The sequence below is a fragment of the Aethalodelphis obliquidens genome, unplaced genomic scaffold, assembly GCF_003676395.1.
Source record: "Aethalodelphis obliquidens isolate GAN/ISIS:26980383/991018 unplaced genomic scaffold, ASM367639v1 scaffold14, whole genome shotgun sequence".
Taxonomy (NCBI): domain Eukaryota; kingdom Metazoa; phylum Chordata; class Mammalia; order Artiodactyla; family Delphinidae; genus Aethalodelphis; species Aethalodelphis obliquidens.
Window position 1 is genome coordinate 4049875 of NW_020837958.1, and position 20495 is coordinate 4070369.

The 20495-nt window shown below is 41.3% G+C and overlaps 1 protein-coding gene across 27 annotated transcripts in view; it reads left to right on the forward strand.

Moving 5' to 3' along the window:
• PHF21A (PHD finger protein 21A) overlaps positions 1-20495 on the forward strand; it is a 194100-nt gene that overhangs the window by 162935 nt on the left and 10670 nt on the right. For 22 of the 27 annotated variants that reach the window (XM_027114887.1, XM_027114886.1, XM_027114885.1 and 19 more), the window contains 5 exons: positions 6097-6195; positions 9109-9160; positions 9917-9996; positions 10466-10526; positions 13097-13260. In XM_027114887.1, coding sequence (XP_026970688.1) covers positions 6097-6195; positions 9109-9160; positions 9917-9996; positions 10466-10526; positions 13097-13260 — 456 coding nt within the window. Of the gene's footprint in view, positions 1-6096; positions 6196-9108; positions 9161-9916; positions 9997-10465; positions 10527-12999; positions 13023-13096; positions 13261-20495 lie in introns of all 27 variants that reach the window. The other 5 variants (XM_027114902.1, XM_027114900.1, XM_027114905.1 and 2 more) reach the window with 1 other exon arrangement.

Genomic DNA, 20495 nt, shown 5'->3' on the forward strand with positions numbered 1-20495 from the left:
CTGAGTATGCATCTAGCCCTGGGAATGCTCAGTGCACTTGGGGTTCCCCAGTACACGTGATAGCCCTTCAAAGCCCTTACTCCTCCAAGGATCTTCCTCCTCAGCCTCCTTCTTCCTAGACCTTTGGGTCTGTCTGCTGCATACTCCACCTCCCATCCTTTGCACCAGGTAACTACAGGTAACATATGTCTTTAGATGCTTTCATCAGATGGCACCTGGAAAGCTGCTTCAGCCTTGGGTGGGCAAACAAGGGTCAGCCTGCACCAGTCCTTAGGGGGTTACCAGACAGGTCAGAATACACAGCCACAAGTTGAAAACGAGGTTCCACAAACCACACCAGGAACACAGATTACCATCTCCACAGCCTCTGTTGAACTAAGGGATGGATTTGTTGGTAGGTAAGGAAAACTACTTTCTTAATAAAATTTAGCAGCCTCTTTCTTCAGTAAGTGCCCCCCCCCGATTATTCTTAGTTTTTTATTAGATTCCAGAGTTTTAAAAAGTTGATTCTGTCAGTTTCTGCCAGCTTAATGTTTGCTTTAGTGAAAGGACTGATTCTAAAACTCCCTGTTTTCTGTGATGTCAAACCCTAATGTTTTTTGTTTGTTTTAAGCAGCTTAAAACAACAAAAATTTATTATCTCACACAATTTTTGAGGTCAGGAATCAGGTTGCATCTTAGCTCAGTGGTCCTGGCTCAAGGTCCCTCACAAATTTGCATTCAAACTAGTTGGTCAGGACTGCAGTCATTTCAAGGCTCAACTGGGGCTGGATAATTCACTTCCAAACTCAGTCACATGGTTGTCAGCAGTCCTCACTTCTCCCTGGCTGTTGGCAGGAGGTTCAGTTCCTCACCTCATAGGCCCCTCCATAGTGCTGTTCACAGCATGGCAGCTGGCTTCCCCTGGAGCGGAAGGTCCATGAGAGAAAGACACCTCCCCGTTGTTTCGATTGCTTTATCTCTTTTTTTTTTTCTTTAAGGAGTTCTGCTTTATTTTTAATACATTTTTTGTTTTTTTTAATTTATTTTATTTTTGGCTGTGTTGGGTCTTTGTTGCTGCATGCAGGCTTTCTCTAGTTTTGGCGAGCATGGGCTACTCTTTGTTGTGGTGCACGGGCTTCTCATTGCGGTGGCTTCTCTTGTTGTGGAGCACGGGCTCTAGGAACTCGGGCTTCAGAAGTTGTGGCACGCGGACTCTGTAGTTGTGGCTCACGGGCTCTAGAGCGCAGGTTCAGTAGTTGTGGCGCACAGGCTTAGTTGCTCTGCGGCACGTGGGATCTTCCTGGACCAGGGCTTGAACCTGTGACCCCTGCATTGGCAGGCGGATTCTTAACCAATGCGCCACCAGCAATTGCTTTATCTTTATTTTCTTGGGTGCTTTTGGTATTCTTTATCCAACCTTGAGATAATTGTACTTTTCTGCGTGAGAGAAAATTTGAACCCTGGATAATTCTTTAGTGAAGAGGAATTGGTTTGATCTTCCCTGGAGGCATCACCACTGCCTGCTTATTCAGCCCTAGAGATGGAAGTAAGAGACCCCCAGGGACATCACACAGCCTTGGCATGGAGCAGCAAACCCTTATAGTTGACCTTCTCTTCTCCCTCCCCTGTCAGACTCCTGTTCTTCCAATTCACGGAGCTATGAAATAAGCTTCCTGGATACCCAGGACCTTAAAAATGTCACTATAAACTACTTTCCCATTGTGTTCCTTTGTAGGTGTGTTTGGTGGTTTGTTTTATGGGAGAAATGTGTCCTTTTTGGTTAATAAAAAAAGCGTGTGTGAGAGAGAGAGGAAAGCAAGTGATTCTTCTGGTAGGTCATACTCCCCACTCAGAAGATCAACGTCTCTTTACAGCATACCTGCTCTACGGTGAGGCCCTGTGCTGGGTACAAAGGGGTGCAAAAGCGTGTAGAACAATCCTGCTCTCAAGTAGCTTATATTGTCTGGAGGTGGAAATAAGATAGGACCCTGATGAGAAAAAAAAAATACAAGGTAGCATTTATGCCCCAGGACAGTGGTTGCCACAGTATTGATAAGACAGATACTTAACACTTTCCTAAAGTAATAATATGAGAAGCAGAAGGAAAATATGGACATGGCCAAGAAATAAAGTGAAAAAAATAAAGTGATTATGTTAGTTTTTCAGATCTAGTAAAATATTTCACAACATAATGATTTCTGAGAATTTTGATATCCTGTTTGTAGAACCAGTCTTTCATTTGGCTCCTACTCATCAATAATCAGACAGTTTCACTCTCATTTATTTAATTACTTGTTGCCATACAAAAAGACCATTTGCATCTGCATTGTGTTTTTTTTTTAATAGATCTTTATTGGAGTATAATTGCTTCACAATACCCTGTTAGTTTCTGTTGTACAACAAAGTGAGTCAGCCATATGCGTACACATGTCCCCATATCCCCTCCCTCTTGAGCCTCCCTCCCATCCTCCCTATCCCACCCCCGCTAGGTCATCGCAAAGCACCAAGCCGATCTCCCTGTGCTATGCTGCTGCTTCCCACCAGCCAACTGTTTTACATTCGGTAGTGTATACATGTTGATGCTACTCTCACTTCACCCCAGCTTCGCTCTCCCACCCCATGTCATCAGGTGCATTCTCTATGTCTGCCTCTTTATTTCTGCCTTGCAACTAGGTTCATCAGTACCTTTTTTTTTTTTTTTTTAGATTCCATATATATGTGTTAAATATGGTATTTGTTTTTCTCTTTCTGACTTACTTCACTCTGTATTACAGACTCTAGGTCCATCCACCTCACTATAGATGTCAATTTTGTTTCTTTTTATGGCTGAGTAATATTCCATTGTATACATGTGCCACATCTTCTTTATCTGTTCATCTGTTGATGGACATTTAGGTTGCTCCGTGTCCTGGCTATTGTAAATAGTGCTGCAGTGAACATTGTGGTGAATGTTTCTTTTTGGATTATGGTTTCCCAGTAGTGGGATTGCTGGGTCATATGGTAGTTCTATTTTTAGTTTTTAAGGAACCTCCATACTGTTTTCTATAGTGGTTGTATCAATTTTCATTCCTACCAACAGTGTAGGAGGATTCCCTTTTCACCACACCCTTTCCAGCATTTATTGTTTCTAGCTTTTTTGCTAATGGCCATTCTGACAGCGTGAGGTGATACCTCATTGTAGTTTTGATTTGCATTCCTCTAATAATTAGTGATGTTGAGCATCTTTTCATGTGCCTCTTTGCCATCTGTACATCTTCCTTGGTGAAATGTCTATTTAGGTCTTCTGCCCGTTTTTTAACTGGATTGTTTGTTTTTTTGACATTGAGCTCCATGAGCTGTTTGTATATTTTGGAGATTAATCCTTTGTCTGTTATTCCATTTGAAAATATTTTCTCCCATTTTGAGGGTTGTCTTTTTGTCTTGTTTATGGTTTCCTTTGCTGTGCAAAAGCTTTTAAGTCCCATTTGTTTATTTTTGTTTTTATTTCTGTTACTCTAGGAGGTGGGTCAAAAAAGATCTCGCTGTGGTTTATGTCAAAGAGTGTTCTTCCTATGTTTTCCTCTAAAAGTTTTATAGTGTCTGGTCTTACAAATAAGTCTTTAATCCATTTGGAGTTTATTTTTGTGTATGGTGTTAGGTAGTGTTCTAATTTCATTCTTCTACGTGTAGCTGTCCAGTTTTCCCAACATCACTTATTGAAGAGGCTGTCTTTTCTCCATTGTATGTTCTTGCCTCCTTTGTCGTCAATTAGGTGCCCATATGTGCATGGGCTTATCTCTGGGCATTCTATCCTGTACCATTGATCTATGTTTCTGTTTTTGTGCCAGTACCATACTGTCTTGATTACTGTAGCTTTGTGGTATAGTTTGAAGTCGGGGCACCTGATTCCTTCAGCTCCATTTTTCTGTCTCAAGATTGCTTTGGCTATTTGGGGTCTTTTGTGTTTCCATATGAATTGTAAGATTTTTTGTTTTAATTCAGTGAAGAATGCTTTTGGTAGTTTGATAGGGATTGCATTGAATCTGTAGATTGCTTTGGGTAGTAGAGACATTTTCACAATATTGATTCTTCCAATCCAAGAACATGGTATATTTCTCCACCTATTTGTGTCATCTTTGATTTCTTTCATCAGTGTTTTATAGTTTTGTGAATACAAGTCTTTCACCTCCTTAGGCAGGTTTATTCCTAGGTATTTTATTCTTTTTGTTGCAGTGGTAAATGGGAGTGTTTCCTTAATTTCTCTTTCAGATTTTTCATTGTTGGTGTATAGGAATGCCAGAGATTTCTGTGCATTAATTTTGTATCCTGCAACCTTACCAAATTCATTGATTAGTTCTTGGCATCTTTAGGATTCTCTATGTATAGTATCATGTCATCTGCAAACAGTGACAGTTTTACTTCTTCTTTTCCAGTTTGTATTCCTTTTATTTCTTTTTCTTCTCTGATTGCTGTGGCTAGGACTTACAAAACTATGTTGAATAAGAGTGATGAGAGTGATCAGACATCCTTGTCTTGTTCCTGATCTTAGTGGAAATGCATTCACTTTTTCACCATTGAGTCTGATGCTTGCTGTGGGTTTGTCGTATATGGCCTTTATTATGTTGAGGTAGCTTTCCTCTATGCCCATTTTCTGCAGAGTTTTTTTAATCATAAATGGGTGTTGAATTTTGTCAGAAGCTTTTTCTGCATCTGTTGAGATGATCATATGGTTTTTATTCCTTAATTTGTTAATGTGGTGTATCACATTGATTGATTTGCGTATATTGAAGAATCCTTGCATCCCTGGGATAAATCGCACTTGATCATGGTGTATGATCCTTCTAGTGTGCTGTTGGATTCTGTTTGCTAATATTGTGTTCAGGATTTTTGCATCTATGTTCATCAGTGATATTGGTCTGTAATTTTCTTTTTTTGTGATATCTTTTTCTGGTTTTGGTATCAGGGTGATGGTGGCTTCGTAGAATGAATTCGGGAGTGTTTCTCCCTCTGCAGTTTTTGGGAAGAGTTTGAGAAGGATCAGTGTTAGCTCTTCTCTTAATGTTTCATAGAAATCACCTGTGAAGCCATCTGGTCCTGGATTTTGTTTGTTGGAAGATTTTTAATTATGGTTTCAATTTCATTACTTGTGATTGATTTGTTTATATTTTCTAATTCTTCCTGGTTCAGTCTTGGAAAATTGTACTTTTCCAGGAATTTGTCCATTTCTTCATGGTTGTCCATTTTATTGGCATATAGTTGTTTGTAGTAGTCTCTTATAATCCTTTTCTGCATGGTTTTTAATTTTGAAAATGTAAATTAGGTTTATGTTTATAGTTTTATATCCACTGTTCTAATATCATTTCAGTATTTACAGAGGGTTTCATAAAATGAATTAGCCATTGGGTCAAGATAAGAATAGTAATGCAAACCCAGTCTGCTAGTTTGCTAGCTGCCACTTGTGTCTGAAGATGGTAATGCTACTGGTGTTTCTTTTGTTTGAATGGACGCATCTGGAAGATGAGCTTGGCCGTAATCAGGATGGCAGCCTTTTACAAGATGGCCTTTCCTTGGCAACTGCATCTCTCCTCTAATGGATGATATAGGCAGGTTTTAAATATCCCAAGTAAGGATAGTTCTGCAACCTCTCTTAGATTGTGATTAGAATTGTTCTGAAATAGAAAAGTGTGTATCTAAGATTTTTCTGGACATCATTCAGATCCTAAGCATGCTATGAACTAGAGCTTGACCCATATGTAACAAGAATGGACTTACTTCTGGGAAACTACCCCTGCCTCCTAAAGTACATTGAAATAGACTGTTGTATTTATAGATTCATATGTAACAAGAATGGACTTACTTCTGGGAAACTACCCCTGCCTCCTAAAGTACATTGAAATAGACTGTTGTATTTATAGATTCATAGCTATTCTAGTCATGCAATTTAATCATTTCAACTGGGGCCTTCCATTTTACTTTCCCCCTTCTACAATGAAGTCCGTATTATCTCCTTTATTAATATGTTTCCAATTTGAGTATGTTCTTTTCTTTCTTGTTGGCAACAGTCAAACTATGTTTGCTTTTATTCTTTTAATAAAAAAGTGAATTCTGAAGTTTCATTTAATTTTCTTCTTCTAGACAATTAAATCCCACACAGAAACAGATGAGAAACAAACGGAGAGCCGCACCGTCACTCCACCTACTGCACCCAAACCAAAACGGGAGGAGAACCCTCAGGTAGGCCCAGCCCTCCAAGGCATGGCTCAGTCTATGTGATGCGACTTATTCACAGGCATCATGAGGGACACTTGCTCTCTGAATCACTTGATATCCTTGTCTTGTGCTTTCTCACTATTCAGTAATGTTATTGCCAAATCAGGTTGGCCTGGGACAGATTAAGAGTGTGGTCTTGAGTGTTCGTGAGCTGGCAAACAGGCCTTTCATACGTATGTCACACGTTAGACTTGTGTGATTCGTGACCATTGCCCCAGGTATCCCACTGCATTCCTAATGATCATTATGTTTTGTCTGTCTCAGCCAACGTTTAAAAGATGTCCAGTTCACTCAGTTAAGGTCTGTGTTATCGATTACAGTTGTTACACGTGCATTTTTGTTATTACTATTGTATTGCATTAGATCCCCAAATCCCAGATGAATCAGTAGCTCATAAGTAGTTCATTGAAGCATAAAAGTAGGGATGAAAATACTAGCATCTGTACTACAACTTAGGATAGAATTATAAACTTAAATAGCAAACAGAACTGTGGTACAAATATAGAATGTGAATTTGTATGTCCTTAGGCAAGAGATTTTTTAGTTTGATACTTTTGTACAGCAGCTATAAAAGAAAAATGTGGACAGGTAATATGATGATGAATATATGATAGTTGGATTTTATTAGACCAGCAATCCATTTCCTTCTAATCCTCAGTGCATTCTTTTTAATGAAACCATGTCAAATAGTGGCATAAAGCCATCAAAGTTTCATGTCATTTTTTTGAAGCAGTGATTTATTAAGCCAGTTGAGGTTTTTTTAAAGCAAGTACAAATTATAATACTTTCTGATATGAAATGAATTAATTTTTAATTTGTCTTTAAAGAAGAGACCAAAACTTGAACCTAAGAGAAGTCCTAGTCATGCATATTGCTGAGAAACTTATAATCTGCAAAATTAATGACAAGTATTAGGCTTGGAGAGGGGAAAACAGCAATTAGCAAAATTTCCTTATCAAAAGAAACTACAAGAGGACTTCCCTGGTGGCGCAATGGTTAAGAATCCTCCTGCCAATGCAGGGGACACGGGTTCAAGCCCTGGTCCGGGAAGATCCCAGATGCCGTGGAGCAACTAAGCCTGTGTGCCACAACTACTGAGCCTGTGCTCTAGAGCCCGCGAGCCACAACTGCTGAACCCACGTGCCACAACTACTGAAGCCCGCTCACCTAGAGCCCGTGCTGCTCAACAAGAGAAGCCACCGCAATGAGAAGCCCGTGCACCGCAGTAAAGAGTAGCCCCCGCTCGCCGCAACTAGAGAAAGCCCGCGCGCAGCAACAAAGACCCAGTGCAGCCAAAAATAAATAAATAAATTTATTTAAAAAAACCAAGAAACTAAGGATATCTTATGTCAGTGGCACAGTGTGGGCAAGCAAGTAGCATCATGTGAAATAACACATATTTCTAATTGGACAGAATCACTGCCATAAAGGGAATAAATTAGTTATTGGCATGTGTGTGATACATAGATAAGGTGAAAGTTCTTGACAGCTTTTTATTCTATTTATCACTGAAAATCTGTTCTACAGAAGAGATTTTTTTCCATTTAATAATTCTTTTATGAGCTTGATCTAGACTGGCAAAGATGAGTTGGGTGTGAGTGGCCAAGAAGGATGCTGTTACTTGATTAAAAGAAGGTGCATCTGAATGTCAGTTCACACACTGCTTTATTAACAGAGAACAGTTGGTAGACAGCCTTCTAATCTTAAGTTTTGAAGGAATAGTGAAAATTAGGAACGTAGTTAATTGGCAGCCGCAAAATGTATGCAATGTAGAAAATGGGCAGCACGTCCAAGACGCTTTTCGTTACTGAAGTACTCTGGCTGTCGGGAGGATAGGTGCCCACCCTAGTTTCTGAAATAAGAAATAAAATTAAAACATTTCTTCAGGACTCTGTGGATACCAGTAAAGGACATGTCTGTGTTCTCAAGTGGCTTGTTCAAGGTTATCTGTATAAAACGCTCAGTACCTCGAATAGCTTGAACCTATCACTTCAGGCCAGAATACCATGATGTTTAAAGTTGAGGGTAAAATGTCAGGATTTTCAAAGACCAAATTGTGGTATGAACAATTCTGCAGGATTATGTCTCCTGACAACTAACGATGTTCCTTATTCATCACCGAGAGAAATGGATGATACGTTATTTGGCATATTTAGCAGCTGCATGCAGTGGTACAGCAGAAAATAAAGGCGTACTTTCCAGACCACATGCAACCAAAGAGCAAAATAGTAATCAATCTGTTGCTCTCTCCATTTTTAAGCATCTAACGTTCCAGCTTTGGAGTACAGTGTTCTGAGCAGTCTGGCTTCTGATGGAGCCCTGAGAGTGGTGGTCAGAGAGAAAGCACTCTATAATTTGTAGGTCCATGGTTGATTGAAAAATCATAGTGTTAAGCAGAACCACCTGCTGTCATTCCTAAAACTCACTTAGCTTTGAGTTATTGTCCAATCAGTGGTAGCAAAAATATAAGAACCCCTGACCTGGTGTGACAAATGAAGTACTTAGAATTTGGAGCTTGTTGTGTGGGAGGCTGTTTGTAACCCTCTGTGTGTTTCTTCATTGTGAAGTCCTCTTCCCTCCTTGAGAATTTTTCTGGAAAAAACTTAGGTCATTCAAGATACTGATTTCTGCCATTGAGAGAGTGGAAGATATAGGCCCCAGTCCTTCTCTTTTGATCCCTGTAAGATCAGAAAGCTTCCAGAGCGGTTCCATAGCTGCTGAGAGTGGAGGGTGCCCACTCCTTGTTCACCTGAACCCGGCTTCCTTTCACCCACCAGCCATTGGGCTGGCTTTCCCCAGGAGTCTAAGTAGGAACATGCAGCTGACTTTGCGAGAACCCACACTGAAGTATATTCTTCTTTTGTTTCTCTGGCACAGAAACTTGCCTTCATGGTGTCTCTGGGGTTGGTAACACATGACCATCTAGAAGGTAAGAGAAGATATTCATGGCGCTACCTTGCTTCTGGCCCAGGGCTTTGTTCTTGAAAATGTTGTTTGATTTATTGTTAGAACTGAAAATTGGAACACAAGCAGAGTATGATTCAACCAGTATGGACTCTTTTTTTGGAGTAAACTTACCTTCCTTCTATGTAATGTTCAGCCCCTCTCCTTCCTATCATCATTTATCCACACTACTGTGCTGGGGAAGCTCCCTAGTTGCCTGCATTAAGGTGACTTCCGTTCACTTAGAGAAACTTTTTTTTTCCCTGGCAGCATAAAGTAGCAAATGCCCCTCTGACAAGTCTTTGTCTGTATTTTTCAGTCACTCTAGATTATTGCAATCTTAAGAATAGTTGCAAAGCTATACCTGTTCTAGTGATTTAATTCAAGAATGGTGAACTATGATTACTCAATCTAGGTCTGTGGGTAAAGATCATCCACACCTATATTACAGTGATCTAAAAATAAATCAGGAAACTTTTACAAGTGTTGTCTACTGTTAAGCTCTCAATCACAGAGAGCCACACTGTAGGACAGCAGGGCCTTGCTTTCCAAGAGGTGAGAGTGGATGGTCCTTCATGTTTGCTCCCAGCAGCGGGCTTCCCTTCGCTGAGGCTGCAGTGAAACCGAGAGACTTACTCTCGTTTCTAACTTGTCATGGGAAACCCAATAAGTAAACGATGAGGTTACGTTGGGGGGGGTCCTTCATACCTTTCTTCTAATCCAGACCTTTTGCTTTCCCAAGAAATCCAAAGCAAGCGGCAAGAACGAAAAAGAAGAACGACAGCAAATCCAGTGTACAGTGGCGCGGTCTTTGAGCCAGAGGTATTCCTGGCCGGCACTTGGCCATTCCCTCACGTCTCCAGTTTTATTTAGGACTTGCTCAGCACCTCCCGTCTGAAAAGCTGCTTACGAGCAGTACCCTGATTGTGCTTGGCCAGCTCTGTAAAATGATGGCTTTTTCTCTGGCTGAGGACATTATTTCATCTTTATTATTTGCTGTTTCCCCCTTAGTTTTTTCCTGAAGTTTAAGTAGATACAAACCTACCTTAAAAATTTAACTCATCCTGTCATCTGAACACAACTTTCTTCTGAAGCAGAGACGTACCTCTCTGGAATATTCTTTCAGAGCCAAGTACATACGATAAATCCAGTTATCACTGAGACCTTTGGGTGACTAGCACTAACTAGTTGGCATGTTGACGGGCATGCTGTGCTTGGTCTTTGGCTTGTACCGGGATTAGTAGTAACCATGCTATTCAACCAGTCACCTTTCTTTCTTCAATCCCGAAAGCGTAAGAAGAGCGCAGTCACGTACCTGAACAGTACAATGCATCCTGGGACCCGGAAGAGAGGTGAGTACCTTTTTTGTATCTCTCCCTTGCTGTTGCTTTTGCTTTCTGTGTTGTGTTTCTTTCCCCTCCCTCCTCCCTTTGTCCTAGAGCCTAACTCCTATATCCCTTGAATATAGTTTTGTTGTTGTTCTCTGAGAATGGGGGGAAAAGAGAGTGAGATCTCTTATGAGAGTTCTGTAGACTGAATCAAAAGCTCCCCTTCCTGGGATTCGGGCAAAGCTGGCTGAGGGGAATGGCTCATTGCAGGATTTCTGCCCCAGGCCTCTCAGGCTGTTGACGAATAGCACAATGAACAGAACACCCTGTAAAAGGGAGCATTTTAGCATCATTGAGCACAACAGAGCACTGGTGTTGCCAAGGTGTTCTTAGTAGTGTCTAAGTTGTCCTGATGCCAGTGAGGACAGAGCACGACTCTTAAGCTTCTGTGAGCTGCAGACTTTGCAGGAAGGAGAGAGGTAGCCACACTGAGAATTTTGAATCTATGAGAAGAGAGCACCTGCAACTAAAGAAGAAAACATCACTGTCGAAACAGGCTTCCCAAAGCAGAAATTCCTAAAGAGCTCCGTCCCCCAGTTTCAGACCTTCCAGGGCGGGCATTCCACCTCACTCTCAGGTCAGCAGCTGCCTTCACCATGCAGGTCGAAACAGGTCTTAATAGCTCAGAGTTTGAGCTTATAAACAAGGCTCTGAAATGGTTCTTTGATGTCAGTAATACATCCCAAGGTCCTTTTCTCCACGTGATAATGTGTCCTTGAATTACAGTTCCAGGCTAGAAAGGTTGCAGAGTGAGCAGAGTAGCATGCTAATTTTTGTGTATGCACAGCAATCTCAGAGCCATTGGAAGCTTAGGAGGTCATCCCGACCCTCTGTCTGCCTTAGGGAGGGCTAGCACTGTACCGGTGGTACAGTGGTTACCGTCTCTTCCCCTCAGAGAGATAGCACACCCACGCTAGTGTTTCATCAGCCCCTCCTTCAAGAAGCCAAAACATATTTAGATGGGTATCCCTAAGTCACTGTTTCATATTGATTCCTGGGCCACAGTAACCAGTGTCATGGGTTATCTTTTGTTGTTTTATTTTGTTTGGGGTTGTTTTAGTGACCTCTGACACAGTCCTCAGAAAGGAGCCCCCAGCCAGAAGCCACAGTTAATTGACCTGCTAGTGGACAGCATCTGCTGGGAGGATAGGGGTTAAATGAGCCAGAAAGACCTTGGCATCTCTTGCCAAGGTCAGAGGATGAAAGCCTGCATTCACAATGCCTAGGACGTGCCTTCTGTGGGTAAACAAAGAGCATTTATCTTCCACTTACCCTTCTAGCAGCACTAAATACCCTAGAAAAGGCAAACCAGTACGATCTGTCTTTGTACTGCACACAGTGCCGGTTTAACACAGATGGGTAATGTTTGTGTAATATCTGACAGAATCATGACTCCTGTGCATAATTCCAATATAAATTATAACTGTTGGCAAAGTCATGATCCCACGTACCATCCACCAGTGCTCGTAGGCAGTTGTGTACCTCTCCGGCTCTTTTTTTGCCTATGGTGTGCTGGGCGTACACTTTTGATCACTTACAGCTTAGAAGCTATGACCTTTGGCCCTTAGAAGACAAGGACCCTGACTTAGATATATCATAAGGCAAGAGTGGTTGACCTGGACTTCCCATACGCATTAGGGCCCACTTGTAGATTCTCTGTAGCCATGAGGTTTGATTCAAAATGCTTCTGCTCAAATCAGCTCTTTCTGGTAGCTGTTGCTGATGACAGGGCTTTTCCTGAGACTTTGGAACACCCCAGTTCTAAGACATGTAGTTCACTGGAATGTTTGTGATGGAAAGCAGGGAGATGATTTTTGATCAACTGGGAAGGGTATCTGAGTCCAGACTTACTTAAATTCGCTGTTAAGCCCAGAAGGTCTTTTTAGCTCTTAGGTTCCAGCTACTCCCAGAACATATGTCTTCCTAGCTCTGCCAGAAGGGGTAAGAATAGTTAACTTGAATTTTGCCTCCTCCCTTTGCCTTTCTCTACCCTCACAAGCAATGAAGTAACCAAAATGTGGGCAGGAGAGAAGAGGAAAAGCAGAGATCCTCAGCCAGTCTGTTTGTGGGAACTGAGAATCACTAATATTATTATAAGAATAACGATTGCAGAAAAACCTTAGGAGACAATATGTAAAAGATATGGAAAAAGAAAATAAATTCTTCTCCCTGGCCTTGGCTCCTGTTGGGCTTTGATATCTTGTTCTCCTGTTAGAAATCTCAAATTGTCATAGTTGAGGAACGTCTCTATAATCTGCCCAAGGCGAAGACCTTTAACATAACCCAGTATCTCCTGTCATTCTCTGAGGCTCTCTTATCCTCCCTTCGACACTCATGCATTTGTTTCGAATGACATTTAAATCTTTGCTTCTTTTCCTCTCTTTGGGACTGTTGTATTAACCTTCTCTCTGCTACCTCACTTCCTTTTCCATGCTAGCCAATGAGGAACACTGGCCAAAGGTATGTAAGATCATTTTTCCCCCTTTCTTTCCCTCCCCCTTTTTTCCCTTTTGTTCCCTTTTCTCGGTCTGTAGGTCGTCCTCCAAAATACAATGCAGTGCTGGGGTTTGGAGCCCTAACCCCAACATCCCCCCCATCCAGTCATCCTGACTCCCCTGAAAATGAAAAGACAGAGACCACATTCACTTTCCCTGCACCTGTTCAGCCTGTGTCCCTGCCCAGCCCCACCTCCACAGACGTAAGTAACTTGGGAAAAGCTCACTCTCTTTCTCAGAGCTTAAATCGGGGAAACCGTTATCATATGTTGTCTCCTTACCAGCTGCATCTCCTTGACTAACCCTGGAACAGCAGTAATCCCTACAGGACACTGTGTGCCACGTAAGGCAGCTTTCTGCTGGGGTCCCAGGTCCTGCCATGTCCTTGAGAATCATATTAAAGACCACATTAGGAGGCTCAGTCAGGGTTTTCAAAGTCTGGAATTTATCTGCGGTGAAGGAGTTCTCAGGAAGGGGGATGGGGTGGGGAAGTCAGGTCGTATAACTGAGAGGTGTGCAGGTGTCTGTCGTCAGTTTGGGGAGGTGGGGATAATGAACAAAGGTGTACATTCGCCTAGCAGTCCGTGTTTCCTGCTTCAAGTAAAATTCAAGACAACTTTTCCGAAAAGCAACTTTATTCATCAGAATTGGTCAGAAACAGGCTCCTGAAAAAAGCATCAGATGCTTAGTAGCCCTTCCCCCAGAGGCTGCAGGAGTGCAAACTAGTGCCCTCTTTTTAAATGAGCGCTTACAAAGCGGTGAATTCACTCAACAAATACTGAGCACTGCCCTGCTGAGCATGCACTGTTGTTGAGACTGGGGACAGAACAGGGAACAGAACCAGCTCCTTGCCCTCAGGGAGCTCGTATTGCACGGCCAGAGGCAGGTGATAAGCAAATGAACATTTAAATGTCAGGTCATGATAAGTGCTGTGAAAAAAAACTTGACACAGAATCAGGGGCATAAGGAGTTACAGCAGGAGGTTGCTGTTTTATGAAGAGTGGTAAGAGACAGCCTCTCTGGTGGGAATGGAGTATGTTGGAGTATCTGGGGCGGGGAAGAGCATTCCACGCAGAGGGAACAGCAGTGCAGAAGCCCTGCTCGTTGGAGGAAGTGTATATGGCGTAGAGAAGAAGGGCTTGGTGGGCAGGCAGGAGCAGGACCTCAGAGGGCAGGGCCCGTCTCGCAGGGTCTTGTAGCTTTTACTCTGAGTGAGATGGGAGATGCTCCAGAGTTTTAAGTAGAGGAGTGACGTTACTTTTCACTTTTTATTTTGAAAATTTCCAAACCTACAGAAAAGTTGCAACAACACCACAAGGAAGGAATATATACCCTCCTCCTAGATTCACCGATTGTTACAATTTCGCCACATATGCTACTTCCCACCACCACACGCTTGTTTTGCTGATCTAGTTAAGAAGTTGAAGACATCATGAATCTTCACCCAAAATACTTCCGTGTATATCTCCTAAAAACAAAGACAGTCTCTGACGTAGCCACAATGCAGTTATGAAATTGAGGAAATTTAATATGACAAAACGTTATTTGTATAGTATACAGCCCATCTTCAGATTTCTCCAATTATCTCAATAAATGCCTGAGTGGCACTTTGTTTTTTCTGCTCCAGGATCCAACCCAAGATCACTCTTGACATTAATTTTTATGGTGTTTTGTCTTTAGTCTCCTTACTCTGGAACAGTTTCTCAGCCTGTCTTTGTCCTTCGTGACACTGACATTTTTTAAAAGATAGGCCAGTTGCTGTATAGAGTGTCCCTCCATTTGGATGATCTGATTGTTTTCTCAAGAATAGATTCAGGGTATGCATTTTTGTAGGAGCACCAAATACCTGATGATGCACTGATTCTCAGTGCATCACAAGAGGCACATGTTGTCCATCTGTCCCATTGTTGGTGATATTAGCTTTCATCTCTTAAGATAGACTCAATCAGATATCTCTAATCCTAAAGATGCCTGTTTCCTTAGGTGAAGATAGTGACGAGTCTATAAAAATATCCAGTTCCCCAGCAAACTTAGTGGTTTTAGCAGCCTTTGAAGGTTCTTACCTGCATTTATTTTTTTTTTTAACATCTTTATCGGCGTATAATAGCTTTACAATGGTGTGTTAGTTTCTGCTGTATAACAAAGTGAATCAGCTGTACTTATACATATATCCCCATATCCCCTCCCTCTTGCGTCTCCCTCCCACCCTCCCTATCCCACGCCTCTAGGTGGTCACAAAGCACCGAGCTGATCTCCCTGTGAGATGCAGCTGCTTCCCACTAGCTATTTATTTTACATTTGGTAGTGTATATATGTCCATGACACGCTCTCACTTCGTCCCAGCTTACCCTTCCCCCACCCCGTGTCCTCTAGTCCACTCTCTACGTCTACATCTTTATTCCTGTCCTGCCCCTAGATTCTTCAGAGCCTTTTTTTTTTTTTAGATTCCATATATATGTGTTAGCACACGGTATTTGTTTTTCTCTTTCTGACTTACTTCACTCTGTATGACAGACTCTATGTCCATCCACCTCACTACAAATAACTCAACTTCGTTTCTTTTTATGGCTGAGTAATACTCCATTGTATATTTGTGCCACATCTTTATCCATTCATCTGTCGATCGATACTTAGGTCGCTTCCATGTCCTTGCTATTGTAAACAGTGCTGCAGTGAACATTGTGGTACATGACTCTTTTTGAATTACGGTTTTCTCAGGGTATATGCCCAGTAGTGGGATTGTGGGGTCGTATGGTAGTTCTCGTTTTAGTTTTTTTTTTAAAGAAGATGTTGGGGGTAGGAGTTTATTAATTAATTAATATTTATTTTTGCTGTGTTGCGTCTTCATTTCTGTGTGAGGGCTTTCTCTAGTTGTGGCAAGTGGGGGCCACTCTTCATCGTGGTCCGCGGGCCTCTCACTATCGCGGCCTCTCTCGTTGCAGAGCACAGGCTCCAGACTCGCAGGCTCAGTAGTTGTGGCTCACGGGCCTAGTTGCTCCACGGCATGTGGGATCCTCCCAGACCAGGGCTCGAACCTGTGTCCCCTGCATTAGCAGGCAGATTCTCAGCCACTGCGCCACCAGGGAAGCCCCTCTTTTTAGTTTTTTAAAGAACCTCCATACTGTTCTCCATAGTGGCTGTATCAATTTACATTCCCACCAACAGTGCAAGAGGGTTCCCTTTTCTCCACACCCTCTCCAGCATTTATTGTTTGTAGACTTTTTGATGATGGCCATTCTGACCGGTGTGAGGTGATACCTCGTTGTAGTTTTCATTTGCATTTCTCTAATGATTAGTGATGTTGAGTATCCTTTCATGTGTTTGTTGGCAATCTGTATATCTTCTTTGGAGAAATGTCTGTTTAGGTCTTCTGCCCATTTTTGGATTGGGTTGTTTGTTTTTTTGATATTGAGCTGCACGAGCTGCTTGTATATTGTGGAGTTTAATCCTTTGTCATTTGCTTCATTTGCAAATATTTTCTCCCATTCTGAGGGTTGTCTTTTCATCTTGTTTATGGTTTCCTTTGCTGTGCAAAAGCTTTTAAGTTTCATTAGGTCCCATTTGTTTTTCTTTTGTTTGTTTTTATTTCCCTTTCTCTAGGAGGTGGGTCAAAAACGATCTTGTTGCGATTTATGTCATAGAGTGTTCTGCCTATGTTTTCCTCTAAAAGTTTTATAGTGTCTGGCCTTACATTTAGGTCTTTAATCCATTTGGAGTTTATTTTTGTGTATGGTGTTAGGGAGTGTTCTAATTTCATTCTTTTACATGTAGCTGTCCAGTTTTCCCAGCACCACTTATTGAAGAGGCTGTCTTTTCTCCATTGTATATTCTTGCCTCCTTTATCAAAGAGAAAGTGACCATATGTGCCTGGGTTTATCTCTGGGCTTTCTATCCTGTTCCACTGATCTGCATTTCTTTTTTGGTGCCAGTACCATACTGTCTTGTTTACTGTAGCTTTGTAGTATAGTCTGAAGTCCGGGAGCCTGATTCCTCCAGCTCTGTTTTTCTTTCTCAAGATTGCTTTGGCTATTCAGGGTCTTTTGTGTTTCCATACAAATTGTGAAATTTTTTGTTCTAATTCTGTGAAAAATGCCATTGGTAGTTTGATAGAGATTGAATTGAATCTGTAGGTTGCTTTGGGTAGTATAGTCATTTCCACAATGTTGATTCTTCCAGTCCAACAACATGGTATATCTCTCCATCTGTTTGTATTATCTTTAAGTTCTTTCATCAGTGTCTCATAGTTTTCTGCATACAGGTCCTTTGTCTCCTTAGGTAGGTTTATTCTTAGGTATTTTATTCTTTTTGTAGCAGTGGTAAATGGGAGACTTTCCTTAATTTCTCTTTCAGATTTTTCATCATTAGTGTATAGGAATGCAAGAGATTTCTGTGCATTAATTTTGTATCCTGCTCCTTTACCAAATTCATTGATTAGCTCTAGTAGTTTTCTGGTAGCATCTTTAGGATTCTCGGTGCATAGTGTCATGTCATCTGCAAACAGTGACAGTTTTACTTCTTTTTTTTCCAATTTGCATTCCATTTCTTCTTCTTCTCTGATTGCTGTGGCTAAAACTTCCAAAACTGTGTTGAATAGTAGTGGTGAGAGTGGGCAAGCTTGTCTTTTTCCTGAGCTTAATGGAAATGGTTTCAGTTTTTCACCACTGAGAATGATGTTGGCTGTGGGTTTGTCATATATGGCCTTTATTATGTTGATGTAAGTTCCCTCTATGCCTACTTTCTGGAGGGTTTTTATCATAAATGGGTGTTGAATTTTGTCGAAAGCTTTTTCTGCATCTATTGAGATGATCATATGGTTTTTACCCTTCAATTTGTTAATATGTTGTATCACATTGATTGATTTGCGTATATTGAAGAATCCTTGCATCCCTGGGATAAACCCCCCTTGATCATGGTGTATGATCCTCTTAATGTGCTGTTGGATTCTGTTTGCTAGTATTTTGTTGAGGATTTTTGTATCTGTGTTCAACACTGATACTGGCCTGTAGTTTTCTTTGTTTGTGACATCATTGTCTGGTTTTAGTATCAGGGTGATGGTGGCCTCATAGAATGAGTTTGGGAGTGTTCCTCCCTCTGCTATATTTTGGAAGAGTTTGCGAAGGATAGGTGTTAGCTCTTCTCTAAATGTTTGATAGAATTCGCCTGTGAAGCCATCTGGTCCTGGGCTTTTGTCTGTTGGAAGATTTTTAATCCCAGTTTCAATTTCTCTGCTGGTGATTGGTCTGTTTATATTTTCTATTTCTTCCTGGTTCAGTCTCAGAACGTTGTACTTTTCTAAGGATTTGTCCATTTCTTCCAGGTTGTCCATTTTATTGGCATAGAGTTCCTTGTATTAATCTCTCATGATTCTTTGTATTTCTGCAGTGTCAGTTGTGCCGTCTCCTTTTTCATTTCTAATTGTGTTGATTTGAGTCTTCTCCTTTTTTTTCTTGATGAGTCTGGCTAAAGGTTTATCAATTTTGTTTATCTTCTCAAAGAACCAGCTTTTACTTTTATTGATCTCTGCTATTGTTTTCTTCATTTCTTTTCATTTATTTCTGAGCTGATCTTTATGATTTCTTTCCTTCTGCTAACTTTGGGGGTTTTTTGTTCTTCTTTCTCTTAATTGCTTTACGTGTAAAGTTAGGTTGTTTATTTGAGATGTTTCTTGAGGTAGGATTGTATTGCTATAAGCCTCCCTCTGAGAACTGCTTTTGCTGCATCGCATAGGTTTTGGGTCATCGTGTTTTCATTGTCATTTGTTTCTAGGTATTTTTTGATTTCTCTTTGATTTCTTCAGTGATCTCTTGGTTATTTAGTAGTGTGTTGTTTAGCCTCCATGTGTTTGTGTTTTTTACAGCTTTTTCCCTGTAATTGATTTCTAATCTCATAGCGTTGTGGTCGGAAAAGATACTTGATACGATTTCAATTTTCTTGAATTTACCAAGGCTTGATTTGTGACCCAAGATATGATCTGTCCTGTGCATTTATTATTTTTAAGGCGTTTGCAAAATTGGCTTGGATTTTAGAGTGATCACTGTGTCTGACAACGGAGAAGAGACTGTGGGGAGGATAGGATGGGAGCAGGAAGACCAGTTAGGAGGCTGTTGCACTCATCCTGGGAAGAGCTCACGATGACTTGGCCCGATTGAATGGCGGAAGTAGAGATGGAAAAAACTGATGGGGTCTGCATATATTTTGAAGAGCCAGCAGAATTAGATAAGGGGATGTGAGAAAAAGAGAATAGCCAAAGGTTTTGGCCTAAACAACTGAAAGGATAAAGCTGCCATTTACTGGAAGATGAGCAGGTTTGAGGAGGGAAACCAAGAGTTACATTTTGTGCACATCCCAGTTCTTTTGTGAATTACAGAGCTTGTCTTTAGGATCGTCTTCAGGTAAAATCCCTTGAACTTGAAGCTTCTTAGTACTTAATAATTAGGTCTACCCCTCTCCAAAGAGCAAAAGCATACCGTATGCACATCCTGAGTTACGGTTCCAGAAACAACAAAGGAAGTGTCATCTTCGGAGGACCAGGGTCATAGAAGAGTTCTCGGGCAGGTTTCCTTCCTTGGACAATAGCTAGTGGCTACAGACCCAGTCTTGCTCTCAAGATTCAGCATTGGTTTTTGGCATTAGTTAGTGACACAGGTTTTCTACCTGTCCTGTTAATGAGCACCAGGAGTCCCTGTCAGAAACTTTGTTTGCACCAAAGATTATCTCCGTTTTCCTCAGTTGAAGCATTGCCGAGGTATTGCCAGCTCATGGCTTCCTGGTAGGGATCCTTTGCAGGGCGATGCACAGATGCTGGGGAACAGATGATTGTGGGTCTGCAAGTGAGTGTCTTCCCTGAAGATGTTGTTTTTCCTTTTTGTGACTTTTGGCTGAGGAGGTTTATGATTTTCTTTGAGAGACTGAACCCGAAGGATCCACTCGGATCAAATCACCAACTAAATGCTTTTGCCAGGTTTCCTCTTAAAATGGAAACTTTGTTCTTTTCAGGAATCGAAAGGTAAAAGAAAGCTTTTCTAAAACCATTAAATATGTTGAGAACTTTCTCGGTTAAACCTAGTGGAATGGATTTTCTTTAAAGATAATTGACTTCTACTTTTACAGTGTCCCAACAGTGGCAGTGATTAAAATCAACACACAGGGCTCTGTGTTTGCTGCTGGGTAGCGTAAGCCCCAGCAATGTTAATTAAACAATCACAGTTGAGAGGCAGGCATTTCCTGGGGATCAGTAACCACCTAGAAGGAGTTGGTAATATAAGACCCAGCCGGTCACTAATCTTTAGGATGTATCTTGTTGCCACTATCATCATTTTTATGGGAAGGGAAGATATGTTGACACAGTTATAAACTTTGTTTAGCAGATGATGAAGTTGCAATTGATACAGCCAGGGTGTTTCCAAAAAACATACATCTTTAGCTCCCAGCAAAGGAT